Here is a 23,605-nt window from a genome sequence, read left to right as displayed (position 1 = left end):
TATCTTAATTTTTTTTGGTTTAAAATAAATTACAACCCAAACTGTGGAGATGATGCCTCAAGGAAACAAATCTTCATGTTCTATGGTAGTGCGCCGCTTCTGTGAATTTTTCCAGATGAATCTCAGAAGAAACTTTGCTAATAGTGTGCTTGACCATGTTTGTGGAAAGTTAGAAAAAACACCTGCAGCCATGAACTGTAATATTCATGTCTGTTAATGTCCTTTGTTGGTTGCAATTATCCATCTATCTCTATAGTTAATAAAGCTATAAAATGCAATAACAAAAATGTGCCGCATATATTCCCTCCTGTGTCTCTGCATGGATGTTTAACCAGCATTTGTGAACTTGCATTCCAGTAACAGAGTTTTTCGTCTGTGTTCTTGAGGTGAAGCCGAAGGTGATCGAGCCTCTGGATTATGAAAATGTGCTGGTGCAGAGGAAGACACAAATCCTTAGTGATGTCCTCAGAGACATGCTGCAGTTCCCCCTGGAGGACTTTGAGGTGAGTTTCACACCTTTTTTCTGCATGTACGTCACATCCACACTAAAAAAAACCCACTAAAAAAACTGATATAAAAGCTTACTGATATAAATCTGACTCTTGATATTGTAACTGGGATTATATTGGTGAAAAGCAATCCCTTAAATTATTGTAGACAGACAAATCTTGCAGCTTAACCTACTTTAAGACACTAAAAAGCTTCTTTTTTGTTGAAAAATTGCTCCATAACCATACAAGGTAAAACCATTTATTTTCAGTCCTCCACCATTGTTTACTCACCCACTTGCGGAAAGCTGCGTGTTTTCTTTGTTGTGTTTGTTTGGCTTCATCAGTCTTTTCCTTTGGCCCGGGCGTGGTCACTGATGTGAATACCGGGTGGGGTCGTTCAGAGAGGGTTTTTTTGTTTTTGTTTACATCCTCCCATGCTGTAGTGAGAGAGAGAGAGAGAGAGAGAGAGCGGGGTCAGGGGCCATTTGTTTAATTGGCTCACACTGTCTCCAGTGTTGTGACAGAACAAGTGTTATCTCGAGCAACATTGTACAGGACGTACGCTTTCTAACACTTTCCACGAGGAGGATGGAAAATCTAAAATGGAAATCTGGCCCAGTGCTGGTACTTCAGGAAATGAGACTTGTTTGAAAGATGTTCTCAGTAACAGCAGCAATGAGGTGTGCAGTATATCCTCAAATTTGACCCTGACGCTCGGTCTCACGGTCCAGTGGAAATTTTACAGTCTTTCATTCTTTAAGCTGAATACCCACAGTCCATATCAGAGAGATGGTTTGATGCTTCCTCTCAAGTCCCTATTCCACCTGCACCTCCATCTGTAAATCTGGATCAGTTCTCCTTCTCGTAGCCATGTGGATGAAGGAGCTGTATATTGATTTTTCATGTAAGACACTGATGACACTTTGAGATTTCAGAAAAACTTCAAACACAGCTCTAATGGGAGTCAAAATCCCAGTTTATGAAAAATATTGCAGCGTTGCATTAAAAGGTTTTTAGCTGCGACCAGCAGCTCTATAGCTCACTGTCGGTTGGTCAGTCCGCGAAGATTTCCCCACCCTTTGGCAGCCACAGTTTTTGCCCAAGAAGGCTGAAATTTGGAACTGAGTTCAAGTGTGTGTTTGTGTGTGTGTGTGTGTGTGTGTGTGTGTGTGTGTGTGTGTGTGTGTGTGTGTGTGTGTGTGTGAAGGTGTTTATTTGTGGGCATGCCATCCGGCCAACTAACCAGTTGTCATAGTGAAGCATCATTTTACTAGTGACAAGTATGTGTGAATGCATGAATACATGGAAATATGTACATTTGGGGTTGCAACTGTTATGAATTTCAGCTTGTTTTTTTTTAAGAAAATCGGAAGGAAACGGTGCCTTTTAGACACTGATAACACCATTGTACATTATGATTCTTAACAAACAAATGATAATGTTATTTTATTAGTTGATAGCTTGAAAACCCAATAAGCTCTGAAAATATGAAAGCACCTGAGTGCACCAGATGGGTAGACTTGCCAAATCAATGTGCCCTTTGAAAAGCATTTCCATGCAACTCTAACATTGTTTTCTGACAAAAATAAAACAGAATTTTGCAGATGCATCTGAGCACCACAGTGCGGGATGGGGTGGTCTTGTGTGAGAAGAGAATTTTCACAACCTTTTACTGAAAAAGTGATGTTTGTGTGAAGTCTGAACGGCTTTATGTCATACATACTATAGACTACTTTGCTTCTTTACTCTACTATACTTTAGGCTACTATGCTGTACTGTACTACAGTATGTTAAACTATACTATCCCGCATTATACTATATTACATTTGGTATTCTATATTATACTGCTGAACTTTACTATATTTTGTTATACTATATCATTACCAAAATTATTATTGGACCCTATACTACATCTTATGTCGAATTCTAAACTGTACTATTTCACACAATATCTGTTTTACATGATATACTGTCTTAAAACATTGTATTTCTACTTTGTAACTATACTGTTACATACAACACTAATACTAACTACTTAATCACTTTATATAATATTCTGGTGCACACTGTTATATAACACTGGACTTGCTGACTTGCTAACTTTGTCTTTACTTGCTCTTGTATAATTTCTATTTTTACTTCTGTTTTTTGTGCTGTTGCAGCACCTGAATCTAAAACCACTGTCAGACCCAGATCACTAAACCCATGTTGCGGCTTAAATGGGGACTTTAGCGTTATGAGAATAAAGAATCTTTCCAGTTACTGCTCTGTCGATGATCGATGTGTGTTTAATAGAATGAAAGTGAAAAGAAAGTGTTTCCAACTTTGGCTTTGGCGCTTTATAAAGTCACTGATTGTTACAGTTCACAAAGATCTGGCAGCTGGGTGCTCAGTGACAGTGGGGCAGCCTTGACTTCTCTTGTATCATGCTCCTTCATAACATACCAGCTTTACACACAAACAGTACGTTGTCAGGGACTGACAGGTGATTCTGGCTGAGAGAGAAAAAAAACCCCACAGGCACGGTGATTGAACCCAACATCTGTTTCGACCTCCACTGACTCGAGCACGATTTTAATCAGCTTCTGTGTCACGGCCCTTTCAGTGTTCGGTGCTTTTAGTGAAAGGAGGTGCAGCCGGTGTGTAACCTCACAGAAACAGTACTGAGTATACAGTTAGTTTGTGATGAATCAAAGCCAAAGCAGGCAGAAAGAGCTCCTCTTTCTGTGTTGTTATTTCTGTATAAATCCTGTTTTTGGCTACTGAAAAGAAACCACTATCAGGTCTCAACCTTATCTTATCCCCACTGGCACATTTAAAGTCATATGTCGGTTGGTACTGGTCTTTTGTGAGCCAGTGTTTATATCACCTCCATCTGGGTTTGATCTGGAGACTGTTGGCACCAGACAGTGCAGGTTTCTCTCTGTGTGCTTTCTCTGCAGGGTTTTTCAGAGAAATTTGTCGAGGATTACCAGAAGGGTTGTTCCTTCCCTCAGGTCTAGTCCCATTCCCGACATAAAGCCCAAAGATCAGGACATTATTCTTTTTCCTGTACTTGCATCACTTTACATTTCCATGTCTTTAAACAATGAGGCTGACGATGTCCTATAGGTTTATTATTTTCAACAAATCCCATGTGAATCAATGTGCCAGTTTCTCTCAACGTTTGCCAGCTTCCCACATGTGGCAGTCAGTCCCCAAATCCATTTATTCCTTCGGAAGATGAACATTTTTAAAAGGGGGTCACAAAAATAAAAAGTTTTAGTTTTGTTATCCACATTTAGGATAACTGTTACAAAATTGCCCTTGTGTTTACATGTTTGTTTTAGTTGTTTAGTTGTTTTTCGTAACAATGGAGGTCAGTTTCAGTAAATTTTGCTTTCAGTAGCCCTGCATACATTACCGCGTAACTAATTGGTAATTTTTAAGAACAGAAAATGCAAAATGATGTAAAAAACACAGGAGGCCTTTACGTTTAGTCAGGTGCTTCATTGACTCAGTGAGCTTTAGCACAGTATTTTCTTTTTTTTTTTTTTAACTAATTTTTGATTAAGTCAAAGACATTTAGCACAGTACAATCAAGACCAACATACAAATGGTCAAACAGTTGCAATGTACACTGTCCATAAATGACAGACAAAAGTAAAAAAAAAAAGAGACTTGGGGAAATAAGAAAAGAAATAAGTAAAATAAAATTTCTGTTCTGGAGCCTCAAGTTATGTGTTATTTCAGTGAAGTGCCACCCATTTACAGATTTTTAAAAAAACATTTTTTTAAACAATGTCTTTATTAATTTTTCTTGCACAGACAACAATATTCTTCTGCAATATATTACATTGCAAACATATTTTACCATGACAAACAGTCACCCATTTACAGATTTAAATGGGGTTTTTTTTGTTGTAAATGTCTTGCCTTTTATTTAATTTTTCTATTGGTTTTCCTGACATACTGCTTGCTAGTTTTACCATGTGGAAACATAGTGCCCCCTGATATCCACTGTTAGCTTTTATTAGCCTTGGCAGCTCTGCGCTGTGCACCACCCAGGGTGGAACATTTCTGGCTTGATTGTTGAAAAATAATATAATAATAATAGCAATTGGTCTTTTTTTAAAATCAGATTTATTGACAATGGCAAAATACAGAACATCAACAGCCGTCCTTTAATATCAGTTTAAACTCCAGTAATATGAAGCCAGTGCTGAGGCGGTGATGTTTCGGGGTACACTTGGTTCAGGTTAGGTATCCTAATTTAGGGCTTATTTCACCAGAGTTTCATGGTTCTCCCTGGTGACTTGTAGCCCAATTAAAAGCTTCCTGTTACCCGCTTCCCGTCTCCCTCTTACCTCCATGCCTGTTTATTTCTGCTGCTTGGATTGTAAAGATTATCATCTCCCCTGCAGGAAACCTGGCTAGCAGAGAGGAAGGGGAGACTTCAGGTTCACAAATATGAGTCGGTGTGGAATTTGTCGTAGTTGACACGACCACTGCTCATATGTAAGGTCTTTCAAAGGGACCGTGAGGTGAAGGAAAACATTTAACCCCAAGTGTCAGTTCAGACATTGCATGTGCACATGGCATATGTATCATATTAACGACTCTTAAGGTGACATACTGTATAAGTGGATTTTGTCATGTAGAGGTGGAGGTGATGGTGGATGGCATGACACCTTCTCGAAGTATCAAACAATAAATCTAGTTGTGATTTTGCAAGTCATTGCTGTGTTTTTTAGTCAGTGAACGCAGTGTTTTATAGCAACCTGTCGGTGTGTTTCCAGCATTTTTTAGGCAGGAAAAGCTGGGTTTTTTTGTGCATGGACCTTGCTGCTTTTGCAGCTGGTATAGTGGCACAAAAAAAGCTGTTATTTTAAGCCAAAACATGATCTTATCTTCACCATAACCAAGTGTTTTTTGTGCTTTAACCAAACTAAGTGCACATTAACCACAGCAATGTTGAAATGTTAAGTTTCAATGTGTCCGTTACATCATAGCATGCAAAAATATTATTTTTTTTTCCATTGGCGTCATTTTCAAGGGGTCAGTGGATTAATAATAATAATAATAGTAATAATAATAATAATAATACACTGGATTTATATTGTGCCTTTCAAGGACTCAAGGTCCCTTTACAGATTGAATAGGATACAGTGATATTTATAAGATTATAAACCCATTAGATTGATTATCATTTGTGACAAAAACTTTATTGCATTTTTTTTTCTTCAATAGATAAACACATTATGTGGTCAAAGCGGTTTCTTTTGATTAGCTCTGCAGTAAATTGGACTGTAAACATTAAAATGGAGTATATTTCTTCATATTTCTACTCAAAGTACTTTTCATTTCAATGAAAATATTTTGGGAAAAGATAATGAAGGTTCTGTCTCAGCCCTCTCATCACAGAAAACACAGCTGACCAGCATTCAAGTCACACAAAGCCACAATTCACAGTTTCCCTTTAACTCTCAGTCAGCTGAACTGCTTCACTTAATGGCTGTACTCATATTTCACTCTTGCTCTCAGGGATTACGTGTGGTCAGATGCACTTTATTTTTAAATTAATCCTCCTGCTAAGACCTGATGATGACGATTGTGTTGCACAAAGCAGTATTCTACCCAGAGTTAGTTTAAACAGAGCTTTCACACTCAGCTAAAACCGACGAGACTGTAAATTTAGTGCTGAGATGTACTTAAATTTGCCTTTCAGAGCAGCTAGCATGGCTGTCCACGCTTAGTCTGTTCTGATTTAAAGCTATAGGAGCCTTGATTTTTTTGTTCCACTGTGAGACTGCTGTTTGGCTCCGGCACACATTGAACCTGTTGGTCATTAGTGAAACGAGGCGTTGGAGGTGCTGAGATGCTGATTACCCCGAGTGCGGCTGCACAACAGTGGCAGAGAGCCAGACTCAGGGTGTGTCTGTGGTTCCTGGAGCTGAACAGTATGGACAAGCAGTCTGCCTCCCTCACACGCTGCCCCTTTGAACCCTCGAAACACATCAGTCCTGACTCAAACGTAGAAAAATATTTAAACGAACACCCGGAGCAACTGTGTCCAGCTGAGACCACAAACTGTCCAGCTTTGAGCAATGTCTTCCACATTTTCTTTTCACTTTTACAATGTTGTTATGTTTGCTGCTCTGTTTATCTTCTGGAATAAATCGCTGCTTTCTTTTGCAGATTTTAACTTTGAGGCGGCAAGGGAGAACTCTGTACCCTACAGTGCCTGAAAATGCAGAGAGGGAGGCTCAGAGTCTATTTGTCCAAGAGGTAAGCTGATTTAAAGGTCCTGGAAACATGTTGTCTTAATCAACTTCTTATATGAGCAGTGGGGGTTGTTACATAAACATTTTTTGGCAGACGTGGTTGTTTCACTTTAGAGATTTCTGTATTTGTGTTTTTGTCTGAAGTGGAGAAGTCTCAGATGGGAGAAAAAAAGCTGATGTCATGTTATTACATGCACCAATCATGATTTAGCAACATTTTGATCAAAATCTGGATACCAGACTGATGTCAATCAAATCTGTTGAAACCACACCCACACAGTCCTGATGATGCAGTAGTTACGTTTTTAAAGCTCGGCTAAAACTACAGGAGTTTTGGGTCGATTTATCCTTGATTAAACCCCTCACCACAATCAGAGGAGAAATCTGGTGTGGGACATTGGTTTGTACCGATATCCCAGATTATCTGTTAATGTGAGTGCTTCACGGATCCAGTCTCACGCCTTCTGAATTGCTATTTGATATTTTAGATTTAAAACTGGATGATTACGATTATGAATAGGTTGGCACAGAGCAGCAAACAACGTTGCCAGATATTCTCGCCCTTGTCGTTAACATTGGCTAGCATAATCACTAGGGCTGTAGGGCCTACCCTGACTCAGAATTATGCGAGCGGAATCAGACTTAGCTGTTCAAAACAAATATTCTGCAATTTATTTTGTTTTCAATATAAGGTTTGAACTGACTCCGTGGGAATTTCAGCGTTACAGCCGCATTTACTTAATATAGTAAACAAGCAAACGGTACCAGTGACAGAGCACAAATTTGCAAAATTTTTTGCCGACGCTTATCTCAACAAAAGTCAGAGATTGCGATGTATTAAGTTGCTGTGAGCTGTAAAGTCACCACTTCTTCACCTTACAGTTCACTCTCCCTCTCCCTCTATGCCGCTGATGTCAAACATTATTGTGGAAGTCAAGAGCACTCACTCCACAGCAAAATCTGGGGACCAAAATGTCCCCAGAAGTACACTGCAAAGAAAAAAACGACTGCTCGACTTGAATCAATCTCAGTCAACTCTCATTCATCCCTGTGAAGTTGCTTGTCTAGCAAATATGCCAAAAATGTTTTTTAGCCTCTGGGTTTACTTCCTGCTGGCCCCGCCTGCGAGTTCTAATATGTCAGTGACATAGCTTCAACAAAAGCAGTGGAACAGATAAAATAAGACAATGCTGTTTTATGCTGTTAATCACACCAAATAAATAGTTTTGTTTTTCTTTAGTGTAAATTTAAGTGATATTTTGGGAATATGAAGAAGCATTAATTCAACAGAATTTAACTATTGTCAACATTAAGTAGTTTAACTAAAGGCAAAAACTGCCCAGTCAGTGAAACTTTATGATCATGAGAGAAACTTTTGTGCCGGTCAGTATTACCATAAATAAAAATCACAAAACACTTCAAGTACTACAACTGGTTGTACAAATGTAGACAGTTTATTTAATAGCAGAACATAAGAAGATCTGATGGAGCTACTAAGTGCAAAGTCTGGTACAAGTAGTTAGGAAGTGGATAGGAAAGTACATAAATCACCTGCACGTAAAGTGCACAGACACGTCCCTGCAGAACAGTGACACTAATGTGAGTCATTACCCAATTTGTGGCCTATTTCAGCAGCAATGTACATCTTACATCACAGCTGATTAGGAAACCTCTTTATTTCCGCTAAAGGGAGCATTCATCTTACTTTGAACTGAATGGTATTTCAGCTCATTACAGATCATTACTGGACTATTTATGCTGTGTTTCCTCAGTAATATCTATTCATGGCAGGCAGCATAGGGGGGATGAAGCACAATTAATCAATTTAATCTGCAAGTTTGTCAAACTTCTGGTTTTTGTCTGTCAGTGTTGGTTTATAGTGTTGTCTGTCTGTGCCGAAACTTAGACTAAACAAGTTGTAAACAAACACACAGAAGTTTTTAAGATGTGTTTCTTTAGCAGTTTAATTGCAGTCGGAATGAAAAAAAAAATCTTGTTGTGAATTATTTCCAGTTGGTGCTGATAAAATGATGAATTATTGCTGTAAGAGGGCAAATGTTTTTCCCTCTTACGAGCACAGTGGTTTACCATCCGGCCCATGCACACTGCTCTTACTGTCTTTTAAAGCCAGAGAGCAACTGGCTGCCGGCAGTTTACCTTCCAGGTCAAAGGTCAGCGTTTAGGGAGCCTTGTCTGAAGTCATAAAGATACTAAAACTCCCGGTCAAGTCCGGTCATGACGTCACCAGGACAGCTGTGGGGATCAACCCAGCAGGAGCCTCTCCTCTGTTTCCGATCGCTCTCCTGATCAGGTTGCATTTCGTCTTCCCATCAGAGCATTTCTCGTAAATGGTCACGTATTTTTGCAGAATAGATACCAGTGAGGTGCGCCTATCTCTGACTCTAACAATGAACAGATGTCTCCTCTCCAAGTGAAGGCAGACAGAGATACACTCCCTCCCAGTTGGTGCATGGTTAGATGGAGGTCGAGCGTAAACACTGACCATACACTCCCTTTTTCCTTGAGGATTTCAACACATAGAGGCTTTAATTGTTAAAACAACCAGTGTATTGTGATTTTGCTTTATTGTGATTCATGAGAACAGCTGCAAGAAAATGTTTTGTCAGCCACTGAATTTTATTCATCAGAACATTCATCTTGTAGGTTTCATTTTCTGCCTATTATCCAAAATTTGTAGAAAGCCTTTTCTGGTTACAAAAGGAGCTGTGCATAATCTTATCATTTTTAACTACAAAAAAAAACATCTGAAAAAATGAGTGTGGCAGACCACTGTAGCCTGCTGGTGTTCGAGTTGTATGGTTGGTAATATAGGTGCCAAAAAGAGGTTATATCTTTTGTTGTGCTGCATCATTTGTAATTATTTTTTTTTTCTCAAAACTGTCCGCTGTGAGTCTGACAGTTTTTTAAGGCCTTTCCACACTGGAGGTGAAAAAGATAATAAATACAAAAAAGTGAAATATTTGCCTGTGAATATTTGCATCAAAAGTATTCGTATCAGCAGCGATACAAACTTGCAACACTTCCACGATTGTTTCCCATGACATGATATTCGTTCTGGACAATATGATTGGTTGATGCTTTTATTCGCAGTGCAAAAGCTCAGATCTAGATCTTGTTCTGGCATAATGATATTGCTTTTTTGCACTGTAATATTGACGTTTTGTGAAAGCACTCATGACAACAACAGTTTGAAAACATGTAAATGTGCAATTTACCCCCCCCCCGCCAAAAAAAAGGAGTGCCCCCGCTGTGTCAAGGCCTTTAGGAATGCAATGCGAGATTGGCAGAGCACATTTTTAAGAACTCCGTATGTTTCAACCAAAGCCCAAATCAGATGGTCGAACAGAGTCTGAAACCCCCTCCCCACACGACTTTCTGACATCTAACTTGGGAGGGCTGCTTCTGACAATTTCTGTAACCTTTCCAAACCAACAATTCAACAGTTTTGCCTGCTTAATGCATCTATTGGCCAACTGTAATGTGGTATGCAGATTTCAGACATCACTTTTAAGAGTACATGAGTGCATGTCTGAATGTGTGCACCATTATCTTTATATTTAAACAGTAATTGCATCTTGCTTCTCTCGAGCAATTTGCACCCCACCATCAATTTGGCCGTTCTGAACATCTTTAAATGCTTTTGCCTTCATGATGATTCAGCGACACAAACCATTGTTTTATAGCAGCACTGTACAGTGTGTTATAGTGGTCTGTATTTCGTTTCCTTTGTCTTCTCAGTGCATTAAGACATACAAGTCTGACTGGCATGTCGTCAACTACAAGTATGAGGACTATTCTGGGGACTTTCGACAGCTTCCGAAGTAAGTCTGCAGCACCACTGTACACTATACTCACAGAGGTAATGTGGTTGTTGGCCAAGACATTCTTACGAAGGGCAAGTAAGAACAGACACTGCATATAATAAATGGATGCCAGAGGTTTTAAACCAAAAGACACACTGCACACACAATCACCTAGACACACTGTCACCTGGTTGTTTCCTGCTTCTGGAAAAATGTTGAGTTAATTACAAGGAAACGCATGCGTGGAAATAATTCTTATTTCCCTACAACAAAAGACTGTTTCCTTTTTATGGTGCACTGGATAATTCCCGGCTGGAGCCTGTGTGGAAACCACCCTCATTGTCCGGAGATTGTGTCATCAGCTCCAGCCTCTTCCCTAAAGAATATCTGTTTTACTGGCAACACGTTAGAATATGAGCTGACAATGACCTTATGATCTTGACTCTGTCTCTGCTGCCAAACGTCCTGTCACTTTAGTGAATCTGGGGAAGTTAAAACAATACTCTGTGACGTGGATCGCCAGTTAAAAAACTCAAGCTCTGGCACATTTTTTATTTTCCAGCAGGCAGTATTCACCTGAGTGTGTTTCCATTAACAGTCAAGTGCTGCTTTTCAACACTCCTGGAATTTGCATTTGCTAAGATGTTGCCTTCTTTTGGACTCTGTGGAGACAGCTGCAAATATGCAAAGTTACTTATTCAAAGACAATGACAAAAACTGAAGGAAAATCGCATTTCAGTCACAGCACGTCAGACCACATGTGCCAGAAACATTTGCAAAGTGAACTGAAATGAAAGCAGATAAGCTAAACTCAGTCAGTCATTCAAGTGCTGTTAAACCCCAAGAGCTAAAAATTCAAGTACCAGCAATAAAATGTTTTTAAACATCAAAAGCAAATGTGTCCCTTGAGTAGAGTTTCCTTCTTCAAAATAATGGATAAGTGCAATATTTACTCCAAACCACTGACATCACTCTATATTTATCATGGTGCACCTTAACTGCACATTTGCTGCTGCTTATGGTTGCACATGAGTTAGTTGTATTTTTTATTCTTATAGTAAATATCGCTTATTTTTTGTACGTATTTAGCTCAGATTCTGTAGTTTTTATCATTAAATATATGTATATTCTTTTATTTCATCTTTGCATTATTTTTTTCTTTGTGAAAATGTGTCTTTAATACAGTGCACCATTTTTTGCTAACATAAAGGGTTTAAAGTTCTCGAATCTTTCAGAAGAAATGGAAAACTTAAGAGAAATTCTGGTATTGCAGTTTAGTTGCCATTATGCAACTTCCCCTAAACTAGTTTTAACAAGTAAATCCAAATTTTAAAAGCATTTCTGATTTTTGTAAATTTGATATATTATAACTCTATTGTTAAAATAACCTTACATTTGGTGAAGAGTGCGTTATGACTTGTTTAGGAGTCGAAACTCAGTTTAGAAGTTTAGGACTCAGGACCTTTCAGTCTTGACTTGGGAATCGATTCTTGAGTGCAAAGACTTGAGACTTACTTGTGACTTTGAAAATAATGACTTGGTTCTACCTCTGCCTATAAATGACTTGATTTTTTTATTTTTATTTTTATTAAAAACAGCAAAGTCTCCAGGCCCGATAAACTGGCTGTCCATGTGTTCGAAGTGGATGAGGATGTCGACAAAGATGAGGTGAGTCTATGTCTCTTTTTATTCCTTGGTTTAACAAAACTAATCCAATCAACAGCTCAGAGTAATGAAGTATGTGTATTTGCAGTGTTTCTTTACTGTATTTTTATGGAGGATCACAGCTCTTTATTAGAAAAGCAGCCCAGAAAAGACTGCATGCTGCTAAATCTGTCTAATACCAGTCATCAGTCTTGCCTCTCCTGTTTCCATTACAGCTGGTAAAGAGATAAAAGGCATTTTTGCATCTAAAAGCTGAATTTAAAGGAAAGAATTAAGTGCAATTAGATTTAAAGACTTATGCTGGCGCACAATGTCCCAAAACAGCTCCCTGTTTTTTTACACAATGAAATTTTCCAGCAACGTTTGGATCTTTTCATCCTTTTCCAAGTCCTGTATGACTGTGTGTGTGTGTGTGTGTGTGTGTGTGTGTGTGTGTGTGTGTGTGTGTGTGTGTGTGTGTGTTTGTTTTTATACAGATTAAATGTGTGTTTATTGTCTTTGGAAAGGCTCATAAGAGAACACAACAAGGAGGCTCATAAGTCACCTGACAGACACTTAGATTTGATGGGAGTCTTTAAAGATGATAATAGACGGCTGATGTGTTATCTAACATACTTTAAGGTCACGCTCCCTCACAAGATGTATGGTGATGATCCTGACCTTGTCTCCTCACGTGATATGTCAAACTGAACCTCTCATAGGCCACGAGATGTGCCTCAGTATTAGTTGAAATTTGGAGCTTTTGGTGTTTTGCAGCTGTGATTGAGGAAAGCTCTGCTCAGGTCGTCACGGGTCAGATTCTGTCCTGTTCAGCCTCACAGTCAGCCTCACCTCCGACAGGACAGGAGGAGGCAGGAGGACTTCGACTAACGACAAGATCCAAATCACCCTTCTTTCAACTCTTGCCTCTCTCTCTGGCCTCCATCTCCTCACAACAAGGTTTTTTTTCATACGCCAAGGTTGCTTGTGCAGATAAAAGAAAAGCAATTGAACTCTTCCTCTAAAATCCCCACATGAAATCGTTTATTTTTTATGATTGTGTGTTTTGGATCACATGCAACTGAGATTTGTTTTGTCTTCTCTTTGTCTGACGGGAGTTTAATATTGCAGCTGTTTGGTTTGCTCATTTTAATGCCTTCGTGCTGGCGATAGCCGTGGCTGGAGGCATTATGTTTTCAGGTTGTCCGTCCGTCTGTCTGTCCCATTTATGTAATATAATAAGCCAATCTAAAGAACGCCCTCAGGGAGTTCCTTTAAATTTGGCACAAACATAGACTCGGACTCAGTGATGAGCTTTATAAAATTTGGTGGTCAAAGGTCACTGTGACCTTGCGTCTGTCTCATTCTCTTTGGACGTATTATCTCAAGAATGCCTCAAGGGTATTTCCTCAAACTTTGCAAAAATGTCCACTTGGACTCAACAATTAACCTATTAGAATTTGGTGATCATAGGTGAAAAGGCCAAGGTCACTGTGATCATGTCTGTCTCATTCTCGTGAACACAACTTGACTGCCGCATGGAGGCATATAATGGTGTGGCAGTTGTTTTTTATTTTTATTTTTGTATCAGTTTTCTGGAGTTCACAGAGAATGAACTCCATGATTTGTCTGCCTCTCTGTGGACCAGTGAATGTTGTCTAGACATTGATGAGGAGAAAAACGCACTGAACCTTTCCACATGCTTTTTGGATTACTCCACAAGGCACACTGAAAATCTCATAACTCCTGCCAGCACTTTTAAAAATTCCCTTTTGCTTTATTTGACTGAGAAAAGAGGAAAAAGTGGTGCTGGACCAGAATGGAGACATCTTGAAAGGCCATTCTCTCTTCTCATTGTGTGAAATTGTTGGAATACAGTTCCTCACCGTAGTCAAAGTCTGGAAGTAACTGTAAATGTCACACAGGGCTGATCATAACCAGGTCGGGGCTCAGCACCTCTCCCTTAATTTCTTTCCTGATTGGTTTATTTTTGCAGATCATTTTTAACAGATAACTGGTTTTGGTCGTATGTGATCTCATGCTGCCCGCCTTATGAGTGTCAGATAATCTGGTCCTCATGTCACGGATCTGCTGTGAAGATGGAGATATTTATTTTGTTAAACAGTCACAGTTTGTTTAATGTTCCTCTGCCTGCTTGTTTGGACTGAGACAGACCTACATGGTGTTCTGCTCTGTGTCGTCTCAAACCACAACATCAAAGGTCTCTGCACAGTGAGGCGAGGCGAGGCGGGGTGTGTTAAAAACATTGCTGATATGAGCTCACGTTATGATGATCTGCTGCAAAAATATCCAAATTAAGACATGTTGAGTCTTCTTAAAGCTAAATCTGCCATCTTTTAAATATTAAGATATGTTTTCTCTACATATATGTTTATTTTTACACTTTCTTGAAAAAAGGTGGCAGCTGTTTGATGTACGGAGTAATTTGCACCATTTTTAAGTACTGCAACTTGTTTCACCATGAAAAGTTTCACCCTGTTGGTACAATTGTACAATTTACAAAACAAAATTTTAAGATTTAATGATCATCTGATCTTGTGTGTCTCTTGCAGGATACGGCCTCCCTCGGATCCCAGAAAGGCGGGATTTCCAAACATGGCTGGCTATATAAAGGCAACATGAACAGTGCCATCAGCGTCACCATGAGGGTGAGTCAGTGCTGAAAGCATTTGTCAATTAATCGATTATTTGATCATCAGAAAATGAAATGGCATCTACGACTATCAAGTAACTTTTCAAGCAAAAAATAGTTCATAGTTCAGTTAATTAATACAAAAACAGTTTAAAAAAAACCTTATACAAAACATAATGCATAGACTAATGGAGATGTGAAATGTGACACCCTGAAAAGCTATCTGGAGGATCTGAGCAGGAGCCCAGACTCTAAACAGATAGTATTTAAAATATATATATGTTTAGGAACATGTTGTCTAGATTTAAAAAAAAATAATAAATAAAAAGTGCATGTAATGTACAATTAAATTTAAAATAATAACCCAAACTACTAAATGGTTTTATTTAATCCATCAGTCTAGCATTGGTTAAATAGGTAAGATACCATAAAAAGAGACATATGGCAAGTGGAAATAGCAGTGCAGTTTAAAGAGCAGAGTAACGTAAAAAAAAAAACAGCCTTTCAAATGTCAGGATTAGTTTTTTTCTTCTCTTATGACAGCAAATTAAAAATGTTTGGGTTTTGGTAATTGATAGGTGTCACCTTTTGTCTCAGGGAGTTTAAGATTTTTAAGATTAAGAAGGCATTTGTAGAAGTTTTCTAACTTTCGATTGACAAGACACTTAATTGATTAACTGAGAAAATAATCAGCAGATTAATCTTTAATGAAAATAAGAATTGGTTGCAGTCATATGAATTTACAAATTTCCATAACTGCAAAGTATTGTATGTATATCATGTACCAGTCATGTAGCATTAATGAAAAATAAATGAAAATAATAATAATAAAAAAAACACATATAATCAGGAGATTGTATATTTCTGTCTTCAGTGTAATCTTTTTTAATCTCTTTTTATAAAGGGATTAAAAGGTAATGCCTACACAATTATTCCAATCCATATGAGTTTGAAAAAGATAACGTTTCGATCATAATTGAATCTTTATTGGGTCAAAATGATTTTGATCTGAGCAGGATCGAACTGTTTCTCTATTAAACTTGTGTGGCATGGATTAAGTGTGCAGACGTTGCTTTTTTCCTCGATGCACGCAATTTTTTATTGTCTTGCACCTACGTCATGCCGCATCATGCATGCTGTCAACTGCTCTGGGAAGATACATTCGTTCAATATAATATATATTGAAAACAAACATTAAGAACAATTATTACTTTATGATTTAATAATTCATGCATGAAAGGGTTAATTTTGTTTAGATTCAGATATATTAGTATCATTGTCACTTGCAAATAATTTGCTCCATTTCCTCCATTATCGGGGGAAGTGTAAGTATAATTTTCCATCACAAATATTTCCCCTGAGTCAAATAAATTTCAATCACAAACTAGCTTCAAAGGACTTTACAATCTGTACAGCATATGTCTTTCTGTCCTGGAGCAGACTTGAAATTATTAAGACCAGAACATTTGCATTTAGCTTTCCATTAATTGAAAGTTGATTGTTTTTCCTTCTTTCTTTTTTTAGTCATTCAAGAGGAGGTATTTCCATCTAACTCAGCTCGGGGACGGCTCTTATAATTTAAACTTTTACAAGGATGAGAAGATCTCCAAAGAGCCAAAAGGAACCATCTTCTTGGATTCCTGCATGGGTGTGGTTCAGGTACGCTCTAAAATATTTATCTCTGGCACAAAGGCAGTGATTGTTAACATGCGACGACCCTGGATGACCTGCTTTGCCAAACGGGATATCCCGTGGCCTGGTCCCTTGTGGAAATTAAAACGCCACTTTAACGGAAATAAACAGAGAATACGGACATGGCAACTTCCTCTTCACATTTATTTTCTCTATACACACACACTTTCCAACATGCAGGGTAAAACATGAGATATAACGGGCAAAATTTCAACACAGATTTCTCTATTCATGATGGTCTGCTGCTGCGAGACCCTCTGTGGTTCATTTCCCTGAAACCTGAGCGCTCTCCTCCCCAGGGTCACGCTTTACTGCTGACTCTCAGCTGGTGAAACAAGGTGAATGCTGAGGTCTCACTTCCGTGCACTTTCCATTGGGCCTCGCAATCAATGCCACATGCAGGCATCCGAGTGCAGGCCAAGACTCACTGGGTGCATTATCATCTGTCTATCATTTCAATAGATGGAAAAGAGCTGATCTTATTGATGAGGCACCCAGCTGGCATCAATCAGTATTTTTCCAGTCTGATTCCTTTTGTGAAGGGAGAGAGTTATCGGCCCGAGCTATTGAAGGAGGAAAGGGATAGACATGCTGTTTGAATGCTTTTTTTTTTGGTTTTATCAGCGCAGGTTAAGGTGTCCATGGACTCCCTCTGAGTTCACCTTCCAGCTTTTAACCACAGACCTGCTTCGCTCTGTTACATAGCTCAGTGGAGGACAAAGTTCAATAAGAATGAACCTCCTGGTTCAATCCAATCAAAAAACACGACAAAAAACACAAACAAATTTCATTGCCAGTTTTCTTCACCATAACATACATTTTTAACAAAATACCACAAAATACAGCAAGTTACGTTTTTTTATATTTTAATTTACAAAACCATCACTTTTACCACATGGTGAATAATTTGTATTTTTCCGTACATAATAAAAACACAAGGTGAATATACTAATCAAAACAAAAATTAATAAGAACGCATACAACAAGAATTTGAAAACAAATTAACCAAAAATTGTTTTGAAATGAAAGAAATTTAACAGTAATTTTTCAACATTTAATTTGAATTCTCTCAGTAATTAAATGGAATTTGAATAAACAGTTATTTTATCTGCATATAACACACTTTTCTCAAAGTCAACAGAACCCAAATAAAACTCACAATCTCTGGTTTGGTTAATGTAAAGCTCAAATTGACCCAGTTAGGTGTAAAAAATATGCTGGCTCAATACACAATAAAATTACAGTTTTTTGTGAGTTGTGGTTAAACTCTTTATTGCTTTTTCAGTATTTAACCATATAGTGCACTACAGATGTACAAACAATAAAAAATAAAGGGACAAGCATGTTCCCCTTTGCAGTGTGTAACACAGGCTGTCATACAGCATTTATTCCACATCATATTGCACCTCATGTTCATCAGCAAAGCATAAATAATTATATAATGCACAGAGAGCAAGGATACTGTAAGTCAAAGTCAAAGTCAGCTTTATTGTCAATTCTGACATGTTTGTTAGACATACAGAAACTGAAATTGCATTTCTCTCCATGCCCACGATACAAAGAGAAAAAAGAGAATAGAAAAACATATATATATATATATATATATATATATATATATATATATATTCATAGAGTTAAGTAATCGGACAATAGAAAGAAGAAGACACAGACATGTTAATCTTCTCTACCAGTCAATTCCAGATAGGGACCTCAGATATTTCTGAAAACCTTTAAACTATTATTAACTTTGTGGATAAGCTGCTTAGAATAATATATCTGAGCCAGCCTATCTCTCCAGTCTTTGAAGCTGATTTTCTCGTTTGACCTTAAATGTCTCAGCACTATCCTGTTTCCCTCACCTATAACATACTTTTGTGGAGAGGTTTTCAAATTTTCTGTTTATTTGACCCTTAAGAAATTGTATCAGCTTTGTTGTGCTGTGTTCAGGTGCTTTTCACAAGCATTTAAACCTCTGGAGGTGAGAAGATTGGTTTGATTTCTTTTGGGAACAGGTGAAAAGGCAATGAACAACTAAGCAAGTAATGTCCAGAAAATTGCAAAAAAGTAAAAATTACAAGCAAAATAACTTGAAAATTAGCCACAGGGATATTATTAAATATTATTATATTACTTTAAACAAATCCTGTCTAGAAAATTTTGTTTATAATTCTAATAATTATAAATTTACAATTATGTTAAGGCAAACTTTCTTGTCTCTTTTTTTGTTTTCTTTTTCTTTCCTTTTTTTTTTGCTTATTTTCATGTAATTTTCTTGTAACTTTTTGGACAATTTGTCGTTAATTTGCACATCGCCTTCTTCCCATGTTTTTGAAAGAAATTAAACCAATTTGCTCAGGTTTCAAAGGGCTAAATGGAGTCCCGTAATAGCAATTTCAGGGCTGTTTCCCTTCAATCGAAAAAAGTTCTTATCCTTTAACAGAAGTCTATTTTAATATTTTAGTGGACATACATTGACTGTGCACAAATGCCCTGAGTTGTTGCATTGCAGCCTTTTCTGCTGCTGCCGGTTTTGCTTAGTACTGGACCAATTTCAAATATTTTTTTCCCCATTAGTCACTTAGACACAAAGACATAAGAAAATAGGATCCAGGTTGAAAAATACCAAACTTACCCTTTAAGGAGATGCTTCTAAAATATGTTGTGACTCAGTTGGTTATATGATACAGAGCGTGGACTTTCATCATAAAACATTCTGTTTGTGATTAACCTGCTGCAGAAATTCAGCGGTGTCTTGCATACCACAAACAGATGATGAGTTTTCTGCTTTGTTGAAGTCACAAAGATCATGTGACTCAAACTCAACCAGCAGAAACTGCTCCGTGAGTGGAACTGCAGATGTTTAACTCTGCAGCTGTAATGGCATGTGGGGTGACATCATATGAGCCTCAAGCTGCTCCTGTGCTTTGTTAAGATGCCAACATATGCTCAAACACACAAAGCATTTATACCACATGCTAATGAGGAGAAAGCAGTTTCTGTGGGTTTAATGAGAAGCAAAAGGGTTAAAAACTGACTAATAACTATGTTTGAGGTTTTATTTTTTCTTTTCTTTTTGACTCATTCACTATCAAGAGAATACAGATATGTTATAAAAATAATTTGGAGTAGACGGTCCACTCATTTCCCGGAGGTTGCGTGCAGCTGTGTTGTCGAGGAAATAGAGATGGGTCCTCCTACCTATCAGATGATTAAGTCCATTTATCAAGACTCCAGTTGTATTCCCCCTCTCTGTGTTTACTCAGACCGTCTCCCTCCCAGTCTCTCCCACCCTGCTGTTTCAACATCGCAGGCTGGCAACAGTGATAACCGCAGCATAACAATAACACTGGCTGCTGACAATAATGAAATGATTTCCATATCCAGCTAAAGAGACAATGCTTGAATACTTTATCAAAATGCTGTCTCATGGTCAGCAGCAGCTGAATCAGCAGTTTTAGGGTCTGAATTGTCTGTAATAGACAAAGGTACAGTGACATCATTGAGGTCATATTTTCAGCTCATTTTCTGTTGACTTCACTCTCACTTTAGAAAAGTCTCCGCTGTGGTCCTGGCAGAGTTTGGAGGCTTTGTTACACAGATGGAAATAATGTGTCCCTCCCAAACTCACATTGTCCATCTGCTTTCTGTGGCAGTTAAATTAAATCTGGGCTTTAGCCTCCCATCTCCATCCAAGACAGTGACTCACATTTTGTAGATCTCTGGAGCTAAATAGTGCCATTTTCAGTCCCATATATGTTGTTGTTGAATAAGCAGTGGTCCAGCAGCAATGCTCACTGTTTGAGCCCTTTTGTTCATGTTCTCATTGTTCATCTTTATTATTTTTCTCAGCCGAAACCGTGAGACTAAAAGTCATCAAAATTGGCAAATTCCAACCACTACTTGGGCACATAAAATGATACCCAATGACCTCAGTCCAGTCCAATTAAAATTGTTTTACATAAGCATAAAACAAACAATAACACTAGATTTAAATTATTTAAGAGGCACAGAACAATGTTAACATCCTTAGGAGACCTTGAGAAAAGCAGTGGTAAGCCTCGATTTGAAAGAACAAAGGTTTAGGACAGACCTTAAGTCTTCAGGAAGTGAATTCCAGATTTTTGATGGATAATAACTGAAAACTGCATCTGCATGTTTGGCTCTGTCCCTGATGTTAGTCAGCGTGCCTATCCCGATGATTTAAGAGCTCTGCATGACTCGTTATGAGGCAGCAAATCAGACAAGTATTTTGGCCCCAAACCATTCAGTGTTTTGTTGGTTTATGATAATATTTTGAAATCAGTTGTTTGATTCATAGGAAGCCAGAAGATGTAAGAAGTAGGATGATGTGTTCTACATTTCCTGGTTTTAATGAGGACTTGGGCAGCAGCGTTTCGAATACACTGTAGTTTTCCTATTGATTTTTCACAGAGGCCTGTTTCAATAATAAATCAAGTGAAAACAAAGGCATGAACAAGTTTCTCTATATCTTGCTGAGACATACATTTTTTAAGTCTAGCGATATTCTTTTTGGGCTTTTGCTCTTCTTGTATAGGACAGGATATGAAATGGGGAGGGAGAGGGGATGACATGCCGAAAAAGGCTGCAAGTTTGAGTTAAACCTGCGGCTGCTTTATTGTAATGTAATTCAATCTGTCATCTTCATAGTTATGGTAGGATGTTTGACTGTTGAAGAGAGCTTGACCATGAATGGACCTTTGGACGACTTCGCATGGCATTGCTGTTGGATCAGATTTGTAAGAATCCTATCCTGTAAATAGGATTTAAACCAGTTAAGGGATCTGCTGTAGAGTCCCACCCAGTTTTCCAGTCTATCCAGTAATACGCTATGGTCAGCTGTGTCAAAGGTAGCACTGAGATCCTGAAGTATTAAGAAACAGACTTTGTCATTGTCTGTATTTTACATTTTCGCAATTTTCTTACAAAACAGCTAAGCAAGGAGTCAAAATACTTTCATCAGTTTATCAAGTCCTCTGCATGTTCGCTCCATTTGTGTTGTCATATTTTCCTTTTTTCCTCAATTCTCTCAAAACCTGGTTTTCAACTTCTCCTCAGCAACCACTGGGCCAATAACCTTCAAAGTTAGTTAGGATCATCCACAGACTTCACTGATCTTAAAAATGTCAAATGCAATACATCAATCCATTTCAATTATACAAGCCAAACAGTCTTCACTCAGGATCATTAGCTACATCAGATGCTTTTGAAAGTAGATGTTTATACCTTAACAGAGCATCAGCGTGTAGTGATGACCATGGTGAATTGTTTTAAAGAAAATCAAGTGTTTTGTTTCTTATCAGTTTAATAAGAAACAAGCATCCAAATGCTCCCAATCAGCCTGGACCCTGCTGATCGCTGCTTGTGGCTGCATTTACTTTGTTTTTGCTGGCTGAAACTGCATAAGACAAGGAAGTGAGGGTAGAAAGTGAAACAATAAAGTGAAGCAAGCCATTGATTTAGATCATAAAACTACATGTAAGAATCTGGTGAGCTGGCAGGTGAATGTTAGCTTTGGATAGTTAGATGAAGTAGTCATTCAGCCCTGCTATGTACACAGATGGTTATTTGATTTGTAAATGTGAAAAACTAAACTTAGTCAATCATTTATTCAATATCAAATACAGATACACTTGGCAAACATTAAACTTTGCCTTTTTGGATAACAAAGTCTTTGTTTTGGACTCTTAAATTATTTTTTATCTTCTAAGTTTGGACTTGTTATTAAATTTGACTTTTTTTTCTCCCCTTTTCTTTTCTTTCTGTGGCTGCAGAATAACAAGGTTCGACGGTTTGCATTCGAACTGAAGATGCAGGATAAGAGCACCTACCTGCTGGCTTCAGACAGCGAAGGAGAGATGGAAGATTGGATCAACACGCTCAACAAGATCTTGCACAGCAGCTTTGAGATCGCCATGCAGGAGAAGAGAAATGGAGACCTTCATGACGGTGTGTGTGTGTGTTTGTCTGTCCGTGTTTTTCCAGTCCACGAAAGAACACAAATATGAAATGGAATATTATTTTGTGTTAGTCAAAATATTATTGAAGTCCATGATGAGAAATAATTTATGGTTTTCACGGTCTTGCAAAAGCATCTGTGGTTTCATTAAGAAATAGTTTTTGCAGACTGAAATATGTCAGAAGAAAGCAGTTTTGTGTTTTCACACAGGTCAGATTATGTGAATATAAAAATAATAATCATGATTATACAAGTGTTTAACATGATCACTCTGTACTTTAAGAGCTGCAACAATTACTCAAATAACTCATTAGTTAACGGACAGAATATTTATCTGAAATTATTTTGATTATGAATTACTTGTTTTGAGTGTATTTTTAAGAAAAAATATTCATAGTTGACAAAAACAAAATGAAACTCACTAAAAAACCTCTTGATTTGTCTTTCCACTGTAACAACAATCACCAACTCAGTGGCTTCGGCAGTAGCAATTTTGGGACTATTTCTGGTTAAACAAACAGGATCTTACTCTTCAGCATCGTCTGTTTCTGTAGGGATCCTTTCCATAATGTTGTCAGACTCCTAAAATAATAATCTTAGCCCATCAGTGGCAAAAAACAAGAACTTCCAATGGATGCAAAAGTGACGGTTGAACATGCCATGAGTGGTTACATTACTCAATATTGGACCACTTTCCATAAAAGTTCTTACACAAAAACATGAAGTCCAAACTGAAAAATACCAAGTTACCCTTTAATTAATGCAGTTGATTATAGAACCTATGCTGGTGATATCTTAACTGAGATACTAAGATGAAAAGCGCCCTCAGGTATTCTATCCAAAATAATAATCAACCTGAAGATCCAGTAAATCTCTGCATCTTTAACAGTTTATTTACTCTGGCAAGCTGTCTGTACCTGAGGATGTTTTGTTTCATTCACACACCAACATCCACTCTCAACTCGAGGCTCACTTCTCCCCTACTTCTTCTTGGCCCTGTAATGTAGTGATGTGATACTGGACCACCCAGGCTTTTAATACTCACCTCCTGTCTCATAGGA

At 38.0% G+C, this 23,605-nt stretch overlaps 1 protein-coding gene across 12 annotated transcripts in view; it reads left to right on the top strand.

Annotated features, from left to right (window-relative positions):
• Nucleotides 1-23,605, top strand: part of LOC121948849 (dedicator of cytokinesis protein 9) — a 110,697-nt gene that overhangs the window by 49,736 nt on the left and 37,356 nt on the right. For all 12 annotated transcript variants that reach the window (XM_088083271.1, XM_042494354.2, XM_042494352.2 and 9 more), the window contains exons 2-8: nt 387-503; nt 6,669-6,758; nt 10,514-10,596; nt 12,177-12,246; nt 14,796-14,891; nt 16,400-16,534; nt 22,360-22,534. In XM_088083271.1, the coding sequence (XP_087939397.1) occupies nt 387-503; nt 6,669-6,758; nt 10,514-10,596; nt 12,177-12,246; nt 14,796-14,891; nt 16,400-16,534; nt 22,360-22,534 (766 nt within the window). The remainder of the gene's footprint in view (nt 1-386; nt 504-6,668; nt 6,759-10,513; nt 10,597-12,176; nt 12,247-14,795; nt 14,892-16,399; nt 16,535-22,359; nt 22,535-23,605) is intronic.

The sequence above is a fragment of the Plectropomus leopardus genome, chromosome 10 (assembly GCF_026936395.1).
Source record: "Plectropomus leopardus strain MGB_pleo_1.0 chromosome 10, ASM2693639v1, whole genome shotgun sequence".
Classification (NCBI taxonomy): Eukaryota; Metazoa; Chordata; class Actinopteri; order Perciformes; family Serranidae; genus Plectropomus; species Plectropomus leopardus.
Note: the sequence above shows the minus strand (reverse complement) of the source record. Positions and strands in the feature narration are given on the sequence as shown.